Source organism: Oncorhynchus mykiss, chromosome 8, assembly GCF_013265735.2.
Source record: "Oncorhynchus mykiss isolate Arlee chromosome 8, USDA_OmykA_1.1, whole genome shotgun sequence".
In the NCBI taxonomy this organism is placed as follows: Eukaryota; Metazoa; Chordata; class Actinopteri; order Salmoniformes; family Salmonidae; genus Oncorhynchus; species Oncorhynchus mykiss.
The window spans coordinates 62,924,655-62,943,971 of record NC_048572.1 but is presented as its reverse complement, the minus strand read 5'-3'; the positions used below and the strand labels follow the sequence as shown (position 1 = coordinate 62,943,971).

Here is a 19,317-nt window from a genome sequence, read left to right as displayed (position 1 = left end):
GACAAAGAATAATGTAACGTTCCTACCTTTTAAACCAATTGGGCATGTAAGTTGTATGTCATCAGTTAACGGCAACAGTCCAGTGTTTACAGATTTCTATAAAATATGGCCTATAATTAATTACAATATGAGTGAAACAGTTTTCCTTCCAAACAATGGTAATTAAGTATGTTAAAAAGCAGCTTTTCTGTGTTGGAATAGTATCTGCATACCCCAACAACAGAATGGTGTGGGCATATACCGGTCATTAAAAATATTAATGCGAGTAGACCGCTGATTGGCCAGTTGGATGACTTCATCCTCTATGAGGAAATAGCAAGCATTTTTGAAACGGTCCGTTTGAGAGAAGTTTGGGGTGGGTTTTTTAAAATGTTTTTTCTCCAATTTATGCTTTGGCCACAAATATGAGTATGGGACTAGTCAAAAACATTATCTGGGTATGAGTTAACAGAATATGAACTTTTAAAAGGGAGATTTTCACTGGACAGTTGTTTTTTGTTCTTATATGACTTGCCTAGTTAAATAAAGTTTACATTTAAAATGCATCTTCACAACACACTTTGTGTGTATTACACAATTTTCTTCCTTCATAACACATTCAGGAAGATTACATGAATTCCAATTTGTTGTGGCTAATGTTAGCTAGGTGGCTAATATTAGCTAGCCTAGCTAGTTGGCTAACATTAGATACTGTAAGCTAGGGGTTAAGGTTAGGTAACATGCTAGCTAAGTAATTAATGGGTTAGGGTTAGGGTTAGCTAGCATTGTAGCTAATTTGTTAAAAAGTAGTAAGTCGTTACAAAGTTGCTAATTAGAAGTCCATGACGTGATCCGAACACACAACATTTGGGTTGCTAGATGGTCGTGTTATACACCCAGCTGCCCTCCCTGACCAACCTCCCTCCTATCGTTTCTGTGTTTTCATGTGCCTCTCACAAATTTCCAATAAGCAATTTGTGTCTATTTCACAATAATCTGTGATACTGGGTTGATCTACTAGATCAGTTGTAACTGTGCACTTTTTTTAGTTGCATCCCAAAAGGCACCATATTCCATAAATGGCCCTGGTCAAAAGTAGTGTGCCATTGGGGACGCATGTAGGGGTCTATATATATATATATATATATATATATATATATATATATATATATATATATATATTGTAAAACAAGATGTGTGTGTGTGTGTGTTTACAGGCCCTCCAGATGTATACCAGCCATGTGAGCCCAGCCTACAGGCCTGGAGTCCAGAGCTCAGCCTGTATGATGCCAATGTGACGTCTCCCTGCCCTGAAACAGAGGGCTGCGTCCTGATGCTGCGCTTCCTCCACCCTGTGGTCCCTGACAGCCTCACTGTGTGGGTCACATACGTCTCAGCCGGTGGGTCCCGGGTTCATTCTAGTGGTCTCCAACAGCACATATATATATATATATATATATATATATATATATATACACTGCTCCAAAAAATAAAGGGAACACTAAAATAACACATCCTAGATCTGAATGAATGAAATATTCTTATTAAATACTTTTTTCTTTACATAGTTGAATGTGCTGACAACAAAATCACACAAAAACTATCAATGGAAATCAAATGTATCAACCCATGGAGGTCTGGATTTGGAGTCACACTCAAAATGAAAGTGGAAAACCACACTACGGGCTGATCCAACTTTGATGTAATGTCCTTAAAACAAGTCAAAATGAGGCTCAGTAGTGTGTGTGGCCTCCACGTGCCTGTATGACCTCCCTACAACGCCTGGGCATGCTCCTGATGAGGTGGCGGATGGTCTCCTGAGGGATCTCCTCCCAGACCTGGACTAAAGCATCCGCCAACTCCTGGACAGTCTGTGGTGCAACGTGGCGTTGGTGGATGGGAGCGAGACATGATGTCCCAGATGTGCTCAATTGGATTCAGGTCTGGGGAACGGGCGGGCCAGTCCATAGCATTAATGCCTTCCTCTTGCAGGAACTGCTGACACACTCCAGCCACATGAGGTCAAGCATTGTCTTGCATTAGTAGGAACCCAGGGCCAACCGCACCAGCATATGGTCTCACAAGGGGTCTGAGGATCTCATCTCGGTACCTAATGGCAGTCAGGCTACCTCTGGCGAGCACATGGAGGGCACACCATGACTGACCCACCGCCAAACCGGTCATGCTGGAGGATGTTGCAGGCAGCAGAACGTTCTCCAAATTCGCATTTAGAAGGAAAGCTCTGGAGCAGGTTTTCATCAAGGATCTCTCGTACTTTGCTCCTTTCATCTTTCCCGAGATCCTGACTAGTCTCCCAGTCCCTGCTGCTGAAAATCATCCTCACAGCATGATCCTGCCACCATCATGCTTCACCGTAGGGATGTTGCCAGGTTTCCTCCAGACGTGATGCTTGGCATTCAGGCCAAAGAGTTCAATCTTGGTTTCATCAGACCAGATAATCTTGTTTCTCATGGTCTGAGAATCCTTCAGGTACCTTTTGGCAAACCTTTTGGCAAAATGTGCCTTTTACTGAGGAGTGGCTTCCGTTTGGCCACTCTACCATAAAGGCCTTATTGGTGGAGTGCTGCAGAGATGGAAGGTTATCCCATCTCCACAGAGGAACTCTGTAGCTTTGTCAGAACGACCATCGTGTTTTTGGTCACCACCCTGACTAAAGCCCTTCTCCCCCGATTGCTGAGTTTGGTCGGACGGCCAGCTCTAGGAAGAGTCTTGGTGGTTCCAAACTTCTTCCATTTAAGAATGATGGAGGCAAGTGTTCTTGGGGATCTTCAATGCTGCAGACATTTTTTGGTACCCTTCCCCAGAGCTGTGCCTCGACACGATCCTGTCTCGGAGCTCGATGGCCAATTTCTTCAACCTCATGGCTTGGATTTTGCTCTGACGTGCACTGTCAACTGTGGGACCTTATATAGACAGATATGGTCCTTTCCAAATCATGGCCAATCAATTGCATTAACCACAGGTGGACTCCAATCAAGTTGTAGAAACATCTCAAGGATGATCAATGGAAACAGGATGCACCTGAGCTCAATTTCTTGTCTCATAGCAAAGTGTCTGAATACTTACAGTGGGGCAAAAAAGTATTTAGTCAGCCACCAATTGTGCAAGTTCTCCCACTTAAAATTATGAGAGAGGCCTGTAATTGTCATCATAGGTAAACTTCAACTATGACAGACGAAATGAGAAAAAGAAATCCAGAAAATCACATTGTAGGATTTTTAATGAATTTATTTGCAAAGTAGAGTGGAAAGTATTTGGTCAATAACAAAAGTTTATCTCAATACTTTGTTATATACCCTTTGTTGGCAATGACAGAGGTCAACCGTTTTCTGTAAGTCTTCACAAGGTTTTCACACACTGTTGCTGGTATTTTGGCCCATTCCTCCATGCAGATCTCCTCTAGAGCAGTGATGTTTTGGGGCTGTTGCTGTTCCTTCTTTATTATTTTCCCCAAACCCTACCACCCCTCCCCTAATTGGAGTAAACTAATGGAATACAATAGTTAGGCTTCCACTTCCAGCTGATACATACTACATACATTTCACGGACAGTACATTTTACATGAGTTCTTTTTTATTTGATTTTAGTCCCAGCCTTCAGCTAACCTCAACCCCTCCCATCTATCTCTGAACACCATACCATTTTGATTCCTAGTTGCCATATATTTTTCCATTATGCTGTGATGTTTCACAAAAGTTCTGAACCTTTCTATTCTCATAGTTTCTACAGATTGTAAATGGAAGATAAACACATTTGCTAATAGTTTTATTATACTATTGATCGTTTGATTATGGCTTATCGAATCACCCAGCAGTCCTATTTGCAGAGTTGGCTCCAAGTAAATGTTGCATTTTTTCAGCCATTCCTGAACCTGGGACAAAAACAAGCTACATACACCTCCGTTCAAAAGTTTAGGTCACTTAGAAATGTCCTTGTTTTTGAAAGAAAAGCACATTTTTTGTCCATTAAAATAACGTCAAATTGATCAGAAATACAGTGTAGACATTGTTAATGTTGTAAATGACTATTGTAGCTGGAAACGGCAGATTTTTTTATGGAATATCTACATAGGCATACAGAGGCTCATTATCAGCAACCATCACCCCTGTGTTCCAATGGCACGTTGTGTTAGCTGATCCAAGTTTATCATTAGAAAACTATTTTGCAATTATGTTAGCACAGCTGAAAACTATTGTCCTGATTAAAGAAGCAATACAACTAGCCTTCTTTAGACTAGTTGTGTATCTGTAGCATCAGCGCTTGAGGCTCAAAATGGACAGAATCTAAGAACCTTCTGAAAGTCTTCAGTCTATTCTTGTTCTGAGAAATGAAAGCTATTCCATGTGAGAAATTGTGTACTACTCCCTTCACAGAACAGCGCAAACTGGCCCTAACCAGAATAGAAAGAGGAGTGGGAGGCCCCGATGCACAACTGAGCAAGAGGACAAGTACATTAGAGTGTCAGACCCCTCACAAGTCCTCAACTGGTAGTTTCATTAAATTGTACCCGCAAAACACCAGTCTCAATGTCAACAGTGAAGAGGCGACTCCGTGATGCTGGCCTTCTAGGCAGCAAATAATAATTTGTTAATAACTGTCTTGCCTAGTTAAATAAATGTTGCACACATACACCACACTGGCCAAAAAGTTATTTTGTTGGCATTTACGTATGTCCCCATTACCAGTAAAACATAATCAAAACCTATTTATTTCACTTACTTGCTTTGCTGTTTTGTTGTTCATTTCTTCAGTTGTTTCATTCTCAACCTGGATTTCTATTGAACGTCGTTTGGGTCTTTGCATGTCAAAACAGATACACGTCAAATAACACTATTTGGTTAGCCTTCAAAATAAAAGTATGTCATTGACAGTGATGCGAATTAATACAAATAGTAGAATTATGCCATAATTGAATAGATCATGCTAAACAAGGTTGGAATGTTGACATATAAAATCAACAAAAGACAATAATTTGTTAATTTGACAAAAATCTGTTGAAATCACACTGTATGTATTAAACTTAAGAATTGTATTGGGGGCATTCTTACTTCTCTGTACAGCCTTACCTATGGATTGTGGATCAATGACATGGGTTATCAGTCTACTCAGTGACACCCAGAGAACATTAGCATTGTAGCTTTTATTGAGGGACTGTGAAACAACTGTGAATTGAGCCACATCTATTGTCAACCTACTCTGTGTATTGAACACTATTCCAGAGGAAAAACAATACTGTGTGGATGTTTTGGAGTATGATAACTCTGAGGAGGATGTTGGGAAAAAATATATAGGGCATTGAGTAGACTGATACCCCATTTAATTTATCCCCAATCCTTAGGTAAAGCGGCACAGTGCAATATGAATGTCAATACACACAATACACACAATAGGCTGACACAGTCACAGTCCCACGATAAGAGCTACAACGCTAATATTTGTGTTAACTCTTCACAGTTGTGTACTGTGGGTGTCATCCTTATTGTGGCTAGCTTCACAAAACCCGGTCTGGTCAAGCCTCACTAGCCAGATGAAGCAAGCTGGCTGCTTATAATGTTAGCTTTGGGCAACAGGGTTAAGTAGCTGGCTAGCTATTTATTTTCATGAACTGAAGTTCAATTTCAATAGGCGAACAACAAGTGGCTACCTAGCTAATACTTATTTACAAGGATTCCTAAATCATTGCTAAGAATAATGAAAATGACTGCAGTTTCTATTGGTCATTGTTTTCAGGCTGGTTGTATTGGTGCTAGCTAGGTACCAAGCTAAAGCTAGCTAGCTACCCCAGAAGTTGCGGTCGAACAAATAATGCTTTATTACCAACGTGGTATTGTAAATACATCGTTCGTGTCCGGTGTTTGCTTGTTTGCAGACTTTTTTGTACAGCTTTGACAGTGCTACTGATAGTAGTGGTGGCACTTGGCTTTCATGTGTACATTCAGAAAACACAGCATTCTATAATAGAACTGTGTTATTTGTTGTGTCAAATTAAAAGCTTATTTAACCCGTCAAGTAGTGTTATTGTCAAATAGTGTTATTTGACGTGTATCTTCTTTGACACGCAAAGACCCAAATGGCATTTCATAGTATGTAGTGAAGCTAATAGCAGTGACGCTATTACTGTGTAACTCCGGTAGCGCAACATCTGAAAAATAGCGCACTTGGTAGTGTGCTCGACCAGTTGCGAAAGCCAACATCACCCACTACAGAGAACGGTTGATTGTCAAGGGCAATGAATTCCATTATCTTGGCGTTAATGGATTTCACCTTTGAGTTGTCTCGCTGAAATGTTCTTACTCTTTCAAATAACTGCTTGACTTGTTGATTGCTCGATCCACACAGCAGACATTGTGGACTAGGTTAGAAATGCTGTGTTGCACATGTAGCACAAATTTTACGCCATGTACCTACATTATATAGGTATGCATGTCAGCTTTGACATCGTCTTTGCACATCGGCATTAAACTAGACATTGGGCCGATACCGATGTTGGCATTTTTAGCAAATATTGTCAGATTCCGATATGTTCACCGATATATTGTGCATTCCTATTTTTTTAATCAATTAATATATTTGCGTTTAACCATAATATTTATTCTAATATTCCTTCTGTATTTTCTGGTGGATTAAACTGAAATTGCAACAAGCTTTCTATTGCTTGTTTTAAAAATAGCGATATTTTGGAGATGTTTTCATTTTCAAATAACCGAAAGTGGGAGGTTGTAATCTGAATGAAGGGAAAAAGGCCATTCTTGAACATGGCGTGACAACAGTGTACATTTAGCAATTATTGAAACTCTCCACAATACAAGCCACGCATTGTGTCTACCTGAATCATAATTCTTTGGCTGTTCATCTTAGCAGGTAATGTCAAGTCACACCAGTATTTGTTTTCTAGGTGTTTATGAATAAATAAAGGGATAAGCATATGCATTTTTCTCTGGAACTGCTTGATTATACAGGTGATGATTGTCCACCATGTTGTCTCTACAGATAACCAGGCAATCGCCAACATCGAGCTAATAACAGACACAGACGAGTCTCTTGACATGGGTCCACAGCACGTCTTCTGTGATGTTCCCCTCACTCTACGTCTGCACACCGGAAAAAGGGTGGCAGCTGTCAAACTGAGCACCTTTGATGAGAAGATGGAGATTGATGCTATCCTGTTCACTTCTGGCCCCCACAATCCTCTCTGCTCCAGTTGCCAGCCTCTGATCTACCGAGTTGTCAGGCAACCAGCGTTTTCAGGCGATCTGGTCCAACAAACTCTGCTTACATTTACAGACAGGTAAGATTGACACAAGTAAGATTGACACTGACAAATACTTTGACCTTAGTCTGGAAAGTTATCCTGTGCCGACACAGATGTATTGTTTACACTCTGGAATTCTGCAAATACTATGCCCTTAGTCCAGAAAGTAATCCTGTGCGGAGATTTATTGTTTGGAGGTCATGTACCACTGCTCCAAGAACTGGGCCCAAAAATACAAAGAAATAAAAAATCACGATCATAATGTATGTCAGTTACAAAGATCAAACAATGCAATATTCTATAGCCACAGAAGCTGAGATATTCATACAGTGCCTTGTGAAAGTATTCGGCCCCCTTGAACTTTGCGACCTTTTGCCACATTTCAGGCTTCAAACATAAAGATATAAAACTGTATTTTTTTGTGAAGAATCAACAACAAGTGGGACACAATCATGAAGTGGAACGGCCTTTATTGGATATTTCTAACTTTTTTAACAAATCAAAAACTGAAAAATTGGGCGTGCAAAATTATTCAGCCCCTTTACTTTCAGGGCAGCAAACTCTCTCCAGAAGTTCAGTGAGGATCTCTGAATGATCCAATGTTGACCTAAATGACTAATGATGATAAATACAATCCACCTGTGTGTAATCAAGTCTCCGTATAAATGCACCTGCACTGTGATAGTCTCAGAGGTCCGTTAAAAGCGCAGAGAGCATCATGAAGAACAATGAACACACCAGGCAGGTCCGAGATACTGTTGTGAAGAAGTTTAAAGCCGGATTTGGATACAAAAAGATTTCCCAAGCTTTAAACATCCCAAGGAGCACTGTGCAAGCGATAATATTGAAATGGAAGGAGTATCAGACCACTGCAAATCTACCAAGACCTGGCCGTCCCTCTAAACTTTCAGCTCATACAAGGAGAAGACTGATCAGAGATGCAGCCAAGAGGCCCATGATCACTCTGGATGAACTGCAGAGATCTACAGCTGAGGTGGGAGACTCTGTCCATAGGACAACAATCAGTCGTATATTGCACAAATCTGGCCTTTATGGAAGAGTGGCAAGAAGAAAGCCATTTCTTAAAGATATCCATAAAAAGTGTTGTTTAAAGTTTGCCACAAGCCACCTGGGAGACACACCAAACATGTGGAAGAAGGTGCTCTGGTCAGATGAAAACAAAATTGAACTTTTTGGCAACAATGCAAAACGTTATGTTTGGCGTAAAAGCAACACAGCTGAACACACCATCCCCACAGTCAAACATGGTGGTGGCAGCATCATGGTTTGGGCCTGCTTTTCTTCAGCAGGGACAGGGAAGATGGTTAAAATTGATGGGAAGATGGATGGAGCCAAATACAGGACCATTCTGGAAGAAAACCTGATGGAGTCTGCAAAAGACCTGAGACTGGGACGGAGATTTGTCTTCCAACAAGACAATGATCCAAAACATAAAGCAAAATCTACAATGGAATGGTTCAAAAATAAACATATCCAGGTGTTAGAATGGCCAAGTCAAAGTCCAGACCTGAATCCAATCGAGAATCTGTGGAAAGAACTGAAAACTGCTGTTCACAAATGCTCTCCATCCAACCTCACTGAGCTCGAGCTGTTTTGCAAGGAGGAATGGGAAAAAATGTCAGTCTCTCGATGTGCAAAACTGATAGAGACATACCCCAAGCGACTTACAGCTGTAATCGCAGCAAAAGGTGGCGCTACAAAGTATTAACTTAAGGGGGCTGAATAATTTTGCACGCCCAATTTTTCAGTTTTTGATTTGTTAAAAAAGTTTGAAATATCCAATAAATGTTGTTCCACTTCATGATTGTGTCCCACTTGTTGTTGATTCTTCACAAAAAAATACAGTTTTATATCTTTATGTTTGAAGCCTGAAATGTGGCAAAAGGTCGCAAAGTTCAAGGGGGCCGAATACTTTCGCAAGGCACTGTAATTCTAGTGTTTTGGTTTGGTATTGTTTTCGCAACACAAAAACCAAATGCGTTCTATATGCTTCTTAGCCCTAGCTACTGATACAAATCAACATCAAGGGCCTTATTCAAAAACAAGTTTACAGTGGATTGCTGCATACGTCAAATCATTTTTATCCCACACTGTGAGAAAAGGTGTTAAAAAACACTTAAGTGTTCTTTGTTTTTTATTCTGTTCTATCTTACTTTTATTCATAACAGTCTGCTTGGATTCTATATTAGCATCATACACTATTTTTTTATGAATGATTTTGTAATTTTTCACAAACACTTTCTGGGATGTTTCTTTTCAAGCGCTTAGTTGCGGGAGTAGGTGGATATGCTGAAGAGGTCAGGTTGAAGAATACATTTGGTCTCTAAAAGTTCCACAAGCAGCTGTAAGTGCAAAAAGATGTAAAAACCAAGGGGAATTAAGTTATGTGGAGGGAAGAGAGGCAGTCTCTGGAATATAAACCAAATGTGACCAGCAGAAACAGTAAACACCAGTGGCTGTTTGGACCTGTTCCTCAGCTATTTCCTCTCGCTGAAGGCTCTTCACTGTATGCTCATCATGGTTAGTATATGATAAGTGAGAGGCCTGTCATTTGGAAGAGGGGGTGAAGAGAGAGAAGTGGAGTGTATTGCAGGAGAGAAATTAAAGGAAGGCTACGCATTGTGACTGACTGAGTCTACACTGCCACCAAGAGGTATATCTGGCAAAGCAAGATTGTTTTGCACTTGATATCCTAATCCTTAAAAATAGACACACATTTTTGGTCCATTAGTAGTGAAAAAAATCACTTTTGGGACATGTGTGAAATAGGAGTATATGTCGTTAATCCATGGTCAAGGATGTATTATTTCCCCCTGACCCTCATCTTTTGGTTTCTACTATTGCGTACATTAATAACATTCCAGTGTCCATTAAGGCACAAAACTACACAGAGTCTAAGTCCTGACAAAAAAACACTCCTGTAAAATGTCCTCCGGTGGAATGCTAGAGAGAGGGGGCTGTTAGAGCTGATCCATAATTAATAAGGGTAATTTGTAGCGGGAGGAAATCCGACACGCCTGAGAGAGTAGATAATGTGCATTTTTGTAGGTATTCTTTACAGCTGGCCGGAGACAATGGTAATCAAGCAGTGCTGGCGGGAAATCAAGGGTAGGCTCTTTTTATAGTTTGGAGCTGACCAAAACAGCTCAATAGCCCTAGGACAGGAGGTATGATATCACCGTGCCCACTGTACATCCAGTTTAGGTTTAAGGTCACTGCTTCCTACAGCAAGGTTAGACGATTAGGTGACTAGACACAAATACACAAGACAAGAAACAGTGTTGGGGAAGCTACTCTGAAAATAAAGTTTACCAAGCTAGCAACTATTTCACACTGGAAGAAGTTAAGCTAAACAAATATGTATTTTTTTTTTACATAGTTAAAGTTACTTTTCACTTCGTGAAAAATTATCATATGTAAATCTGAAATGTCATAGACTACAAATTGCAAGAACAGATCACTTTACCCCAGTGTTACAGGTTAGAGTGCCTTCAGAAAATATTCACACATTTCCAATTTTTTTTGTGGTACAGACTGAATTACATATGGATTAAATTGAGATTTTGTGTCACTGGCCTACACACCATACCCCATAATGTCAAAGTGGAATTATGTTGATTTTATTTTTTATAAATTAATATAAAATGAAAGGCTGAAATGTCTTTGTTTTGGCAATCCTAAATACGTTCAGGATTAAACTATTGCTTAACAAGTCACATAAGTTGCATGGACTCACTCTGTGCAAGAATAGTGTTTAACACAATTTTTTAAATGACTACCTCATCTCAGTACCCCACACATACAGTGCCTTGCGAAAGTATTCGGCCCCCTTGAACTTTGCGACCTTTTGCCACATTTCAGGCTTCAAACATAAAGATATAAAACTGTATTTTTTTGTGAAGAATCAACAACAAGTGGGACACAATCATGAAGTGGAACGACATTTATTGGATATTTCAAACTTTTTTAACAAATCAAAAACTGAAAAATTGGGCGTGCAAAATTATTCAGCCCCCTTAAGTTAATACTTTGTAGCGCCACCTTTTGCTGCGATTACAGCTGTAAGTCGCTTGGGGTATGTCTCTATCAGTTTTGCACATCGAGAGACTGAAATGTTTTCCCATTCCTCCTTGCAAAACAGCTCGAGCTCAGTGAGGTTGGATGGAGAGCATTTGTGAACAGCAGTTTTCAGTTCTTTCCACAGATTCTCGATTGGATTCTTTGACTTGGCCATTCTAACACCTGGATATGTTTATTTTTTAACCATTCCATAGATTTTGCTTTATGTTTAGGATCATTGTCTTGTTGGAAGACTAATCTCCGTCCCAGTCTCAGGTCTTTTGCAGACTCCATCAGGTTTTCTTCCAGAATGGTCCTGTATTTGGCTCCATCCATCTTCCCATCAATTTTAACCATCTTCCCTGTCCCTGCTGAAGAAAAGCAGGCCCAAACCATGATGCTGCCACCACCATGTTTGACAGTGGGGATGGTGTGTTCAGTTGTGTTGCTTTTACGCCAAACATAACGTTTTGCATTGTTGCCAAAAAGTTCAATTTTGGTTTCATCTGACCAGAGCACCTTCTTCCACATGTTTGGTGTGTCTCCCAGGTGGCTTGTGGCAAACTTTAAACGACACTTTTTATGGATATCTTTAAGAAAAGGCTTTCTTCTTGCCACTCTTCCATAAAGGCCAGATTTGTGCAATATACGACTGATTGTTGTCCTATGGACAGAGTCTCCCACCTCAGCTGTAGATCTCTGCAGTTCATCCAGAGTGATCATGGGCCTCTTCGCTGCATCTCTGATCAGTCTTCTCCTTGTATGAGCTGAAAGTTTAGAGGGACGGCCAGGTCTTGGTAGATTTGCAGTGGTCTGATACTCCTTCCATTTCAATATTATCGCTTGCACAGTGCTCCTTGGGATGTTTAAAGCTTGGGAAATCTTTTTGTATCCAAATCCGGCTTTAAACTTCTTCACAACAGTATCTCGGACCTGCCTGGTGTGTTCCTTGTTCTTCATGATGCTCTCTGCGCTTTTAACGGACCTCTGAGACTATCACAGTGCAGGTGCATTTATACGGAGACTTGATTAACACAGGTGGATTGTATTTATCATCATTAGTCATTTAGGTCAACATTGGATCATTCAGAGATCCTCACTGAACTTCTGGAGAGAGTTTGCTGCCCTGAAAGTAAAGGGGCTGAATAATTTTGCACGCCCAATTTTTCTGTTTTTGATTTGTTAAAAAAGTTTGAAATATCCAATAAATGTCGTTCCACTTCATGATTGTGTCCCACTTGTTGTTGATTCTTCACAAAAAAATACAGTTTCATATCTTTATGTTTGAAGCCTGAAATGTGGCAAAAGGTCGCAAAGTTCAAGGGGGCCGAATACTTTCGCAAGGCACTGTACAATTTTTTGTAAGGTCCCTCAGTCGAGCAGTGAATTTCAAACACAGAATCAACCACAAAGACCAGGGAAGTTTTCTAATTTCTCACAAAGAAGATCACTTATTGGTAGATGGGTAAAAAAAAGTGTTCATTGAATATCCCTTTAAGCATGTTACAGTTATTAATTACACTTTGGATGGTGTACAAATACATCCAGTTGCTACAAACTCCTTACTAACTCAGTGGCTAGAGAGGAACAAAACCGCTCCGGGATTTCAACATGAGGCCAATGGTGACTTTAAAACAGTTACAGAGTTGAATGGCTGTGATAGGAGAAAACTGAGGATGGATCAACAACATTGTAGTTACTCTACAATACTAACCTAAATGACAGTGAAAATGAAGGAAGCCTGTACAGAATAAAATATATTCCAAAACATGCATCCTGTTTGGCACTAAAGTAGTACAACTTTTTGTCCTTAATACAAAGTGTTATGTTTGGGGCAAATCCAACACAACACATCACTGAGTACTACTCTTCATATTTTCAAGCATGGTGGTGGCTGCATCATGTTATGGGCATGCTTGTCATTGGCAAGGACTAGGGAGTTTTTTAGGATAAAAATAAACAGAATAGAGCTAAACGCAGGCAAAATCCTAGAGGAAAACCTGGTTGAGTCTGCTTTCCAACAGACTCTGGGAGACACATGCACCATTCAGCAGGAAAATAACCTAAAACACAAGGCCAAATATACAATGGAGTTACTTACCAAGACGACATTGAATGTTCCAGAGCTGCCTAGTTATGTTTTGACTTAAATTGGCTTGAAAATCTATGGCAAGACTTGAAATGGTGTCTAGCATTATTCAACAACCAACTTGATAGAGCTTGAAGAATTAAAATAATAATAATATACAGATATTGTACAATCAAGGTGTGCAAAGCTCCTAAAGGTGATTCTAACATGTCCTGACTCAGGTGGGTAAATAATTATGTATATGAGATATTTAAGTATTTCATATTCAATAAATGTGCACTATCTGTTTGTCATTATGTGGTATTGATTGTAGAGGGCTGTGATTGTTATTATTTTTTTATCCATTTTGAATTCCGTCTGTAACTCATATTTTCATATTTTCTTCTGTTGAAGCCATTCTGTTGATGATTTGCTTCTGTGTTTTGGGTTGTTGTTCTTCATTTGGCAGACAGATAGCCTTACATTCTCCTGCAAAATGTTTTGATAAACATGGGAATTCATTTTTTTCCGTTGATGAGAGCAAGCTGTCCAGGCCCTGAGGCAGCAAAGCAGCCCCAAACCATGATGCTCCCTCCACCATATTTTACAGTTGGGATGAGGTTTGATGTTGGTGTGCTGTGCCTTTTTTTCTCCACACATAGTTAAACTCAACTTTAGTTTAATTTGTCCACAGAATATTTTGCCAGTATTGCTGTGGAACATCCAGGTGTTCTTTAGTGAACTTCAGACTTGCAGAAATGTTTTTTTTTGGGACAGCAGTGGCTTCTTCCGTGGTGTCCTCCCATGAACACCATTCTTGTTTAGTGTTTTACTTATCGTAGACTCGTCAACAGTGATGTTAGCATGTTCCAGAGATTTCTGTAAGTCTTTAGCTGACACTAAGATTCTTCTTAACCTCATTGAGCATTCTGCGCTGTGCTCTTGCAGTGATCTTGGTAGGACGGCCACTCCTAGGGAGAGTAGCAACATTGCTGAACTATCTCCATTTATAGACAATTTGTCTTGCCATGGACTGATGAACATTAAGGCTTTTAGAGATACTTTTGTAACCCTTTCCAGCTTTATGTAAGTCAACATTTCTTAATCTTAGTTATTCTGAGATCTCTTTTGTTCGAGGCATGGTTCACATACAGTGAATTGGAATTGTGTGAATAGCAAACTTAAATTTTGTGAGTGTTTTTTATATTGCAGGGCAGCTCTAACCAACATCTCCAATCTCGTCTCATTGATTGGACTCCAGGTTAGCTGACTACTGACTCCAATTAGCTTTTGGAGAAGTCATTAGCCTATGGGTTCACATATTTTCCAACCTACACTGTGAATGTTTAAATTCTGTATTCAATATAGACAAGAACAATACAATAATTTGTGTGTTATTCGTTTAAGCACACTGTGTTTGTCTGTTGTTGTGACCAATTTATGTAGAAATACAGGTAATTCCAAAGGGTTCACATACTTTTTCTTGCAATTGTATGTTCCAAGCGCAATGCACAACAACAGAGTATCACAACCGTAATGACCATTCATTCACAATTATACAGTTTTGTCCAATACAGTAATACAAATATAATTCTAAACTGTGTACCCAATAAAAAAATGTGAGTGCAGTAAATTATCTCAGTTCAGTTCCTACCACGATGCACCAGTCAAATGTCCCTCTATAGAGATGAGGCAACGATAGTGATTGTAGAAGCTGTAGATGATGACCCTCTGTAGGAGGTGAAGTAGTTTCAAGTTTCATTAGTCGTATGGGATACGCATGCAAAACATCGTCCAACGAAATATAAAATGAAATAGTAAAAAAAAGAAGACGAACATGCAGTAAATGTCAGTAGTATAGATTAAACATAGGAGCATAGGTATAATACAGAAAGGTACAATTAATAGTACAATATTTACACGTGTATTTGGGAAGGAGAGGATGCTTGTGTGGAGAATCAGAGCAGGTGGTCAGTCCAGTTCAAGTGTTCAGTAGTGTGATGGCTTGTAGACAAAAACAGTTTCTGCACCTGTTGGTATCAGACCTCATGCTCCAGTACCATCTGACCGACAGTAAGGGAGAGAACAGCTTGTGGCTGGGGTGTGTGGGGACCATGATGATGCTGCGTACATTCCTCAGGCACCATTTTGAGTAGATGTCCTGGATGGGTGGGAACACGGTCCCAGTGATGTACTGGGCCATCTTCATCACCCGCTGGAAGGCCTTGAGGTCATGGACGGAGATATTCCCATACCAGGCTAAGATGAAACCAGTCTCGGTGGTGCAGTGGTACTATTTGGAGAGGACTCGGGGCAGCATGCCAAATTTCTTCAGCCGCCTTAGGAAGTGGAGATGGTGTTGCGTTTTCTTGACAAGAGTGGTTGGTAGTGGTTTTGGTCCATGACAAGTCCTTGGTGATGTGGATGCTGAGGAACTTCCTGAAGTCAGCAATCAACTCCTTTGTTTTTCTGACTTTGAGGGAGAGGTTGTTTTCATGACACCGCAATTCCAATTCACTTACCTCCTCCCTATAGCCTGACTCGTCTTTGTTGGTTATCAGGCCTACAACCATGGTGTCCTCAGCAAACTTGAAAATGGAGTTGGTGTTGTGCAAAGCCACGCAGTCGTGGGTGAACAGGGAGTACGATAGAGTACAGAGGACACACCCCTGGGGGGGGCCCTGTGTTAAAACCTCTTTGAGCTAGGGGGCTGTATTTTTCCGTCTGGATGAAAAGCGGGCCCAAACTAAACTGCCTGTTACACAGGCCCAGATGCTAGGATATGCATATAATGGTAGATTTGGATAGAAAACACTCTAAAGATTCTAAAACTATTAGAAACTAAAATTATGTCTGTGAGTATAACATAACTTATATGGCAGGCAAAAACCAGAGGACAAACCATCCAGAAAAAAAAACATTTCAGCCCACTACTGTTTCCAATGTCTGTCATGTTTAATATGAAGGGAAAACCTTATAGATTGCAGTTCCTAGGGCTTCCACTAGATGTCAACAGTCTTTAGAAAGAGTTTCAGGCTTGTTTTTGGAAAAATGAGCTAGAATTTGTAGTGGCTCCCATTTTGGCTGTAGTGTTTTCATGCGCGTGGTGTTTTCATGCGTGTTCTTTGTTGTTTATCTCCGGTAAAGACAATAACGATTCTCCGTCTTAAATGTTATCATTTATATACATATTAGGGTACCTGAGGTTTGATTATAAACGTTGTTAGACTTGTTTGGAGAAGTTTATTGGTAACGTTTGGGATTCATTTTGTATGCATTTTGAAGGAGGGAAACCGGTGGATTATTGAATGAAGCAGGACTTTATCGAACAAAAGGACCATTTGTGATGTAGCTGGGACCTTTTGGACTGCCAACAGAAGAAGATCTTCAAAGGTAAGGCATTTATTTTATCGCTATTTCTGACTTTCGTGGCACACCTGCCTGGTTGAAAAATGTTTTTAATGCTTTTGTGTGCGGGGCACTGTCCTCAGATAATCACATGGTGTGCTTTCGCCGTAAAGCCTTTTTTAAAAAAAAATCTGACACAGCGGCTGGTTTAACAAGAAGTTAAGCTTTTTTCTGATGTATTTTCATGAATGTCAAATATGACTATTTCTGTCATTTCAATTTCGCACTCTGTAATTTCACCGGATGTTGTCGAGGTGGGTCGCTAGCAGAACGCCTGCTAGAAAGGTTTTAAGAGTCAGTGTGGAGGAGGTGTTGTTGACAATCCTCACAGCCTGTGTTCTGCCTGTCAGGAAGTCCAGGATCCAGTTGCAGACGGTGGTGTCCAGACCCAGGGCTTTGAGCTTGGTGTTGAGGTTGGAGGGAACAATAGTGTTGAACTGTAGTCAGTGGACAGCATTCCCACATAGGTCCAGATGTATTGCAGCCGTGTGAATAGCGATGAAAATGGAAGCTTCCGTGGATCTGTGGGCCATGACCAGCCACTCGAAGCACTTCATGATGACCGGGGTGAGCGCGACGGGGTGATAGTCATTTAGCCATGACACCTTGTTTTTCTTGGCCACTGGGACGATGGTGGTATCTTTCAAGCAAGTGGAGACTACCTGAAAATGTCCAAGAAGACGCCCACCAGCTGGTCAGCACACACTGTGAGGTCGCAGGGATGCCATATGGGCCAGCGGCTTTGTGTGTATTCACTCATTTTCACTCGTTTTCCTCACGTTAGCCTCGGAGAGTGAAAACCCCTGGTCGTCCAGAGCAGTGAGAGTCTATCTGGATGGCTTGGTATTGTTTGTCTCGAAGTGAGCATAGAATGTGTTAAGCTCATCTGGGAGGCTTCGGTGGGCACCGCACAGCTGGATTTTCCTTTTTAGTCTGTGATAGTCTGTAGTCCTTGCCACATGCGGCGCAAGTCTGAGTTGTCAAACATCAATTCAAGTTTAAGTCTGTATTGTCTTATTGCGTCCCTAATGGATTTGCGGAGCTCATACCAGCTTGCCTTGTACGCATCGTGCACCACTGAGTCATTGGGGTACATTCTGCTGACATTGAATGCTGCAGTATGGGCTCTCAGTATTGTTCATCCAGGGTTTTTGGTTGGGGTATGTCTGGATTGTTATTGTGGGGGCAACCTCATCAACACATTTCCTAATGAAGCCTGTGACTGACGATATACATTCCTGAATGTTGATGGATGAGTCCTGAGTGGATTAATCTTTGGACATAACAGTATTTTCAAAACAATTCTGCCTCCTCTGTTCAGCGCCACACTATTCTCTTTGTTGGTGACTCCCTCTTGAGTTGCTGCTTGTAAGCGGGGAGTAGGAACAGAGAAAATCTATCTGATTGGTCGAAGTCGGGGTGGGGATGTCTTTGTACTCATCTTCGATGTTTGTGTATACGTGGTTAAGCACGGCGGATCTTCTTGTGGGGAAGGATACACTGCTTGTGATATTTTGGAGAAATATGTTTTAGAGTGGCTTGGTTAAAGTCACCCTCGACAATAAAGACTTCCTCTAGGTGGGAGGATTATTGCTGGCTAATTATCTTGTACAGTTCGTTGAGTGCTACATTGGTGTTTGCTTGTGGTGGTATGTACACAGTAGAGGTCGACCGATTCATCGGAATGGCCGATTAATTAGGGCCGATTTCAAGTTTTCATAACAATCAGTAATCTGCATTTTTGGACACCGATCATGGCCGATTACATTGCACTCCACGAGAAAACTGCGTGGCAGGCTAACTACCTGTTATGCGAGTGCAGCAAGGAGCCAAGGTAAGGTGCTAGCTAGCAGTAAACGTATCTTATAAAAACAATAAATCTTAACATAATCACTAGTTAACTACACATGGTTGATGATATTACTAGTTTATCTAGCTTGTCCTGCGTTGCATATAATCGATGCGGTGCCTGTTAATTTATCATTGAATCATAGCCTACTTCGCCAAACGGGTGATTTAACAAGCGCATTCGTGAAAAAAGCACTGTCGTTGCAACAATGTGTACCTAACCATAAACATCAACGCCTTTCTTAAAATCAATACATAAGTATATATTTTTAAACCTGCATATTTTATTAATATTGCCTGCTAACATGACTAGGGAAATTGTGTCACTTCTCTTGCGTGAGTCAGGGTATATGCAGCAGTTTGGGCTGCCTGGCTCATTGCGAACTGGGAAGACTATTTCTTCCTAACAAAGACAGCCAACTTCGCCAAAAGGGGGATGATTTAACAAAAGCGCATTTGCGAAAAAAGCATAATTGTTGCACGAATGTACCTAACCATAAACATCAATGCGTTTCTTAAAATCAATACACAGAAGTATATATTTTTAAACCTGCATATTTAGTTAAAATAAATTCATGTTAGCAGGCAATATTAAACTAGGGAAATTATGTCACTTCTCCTGCGTTCATTGCAAGCAGAGTCAGGGTATATGCAACAGTTT

The 19,317-nt window shown here is 40.6% G+C and overlaps 1 protein-coding gene across 1 annotated transcript in view; it reads left to right on the top strand.

Annotated features, from left to right (window-relative positions):
* Positions 1-19,317, top strand: part of LOC110530309 (pappalysin-2) — an 84,536-nt gene that overhangs the window by 23,514 nt on the left and 41,705 nt on the right. Inside the window, exons 7-8 of the mRNA XM_036985949.1 lie at positions 1,197-1,379; positions 6,991-7,288. Coding sequence (XP_036841844.1) covers positions 1,197-1,379; positions 6,991-7,288 — 481 coding nt within the window. The remainder of the gene's footprint in view (positions 1-1,196; positions 1,380-6,990; positions 7,289-19,317) is intronic.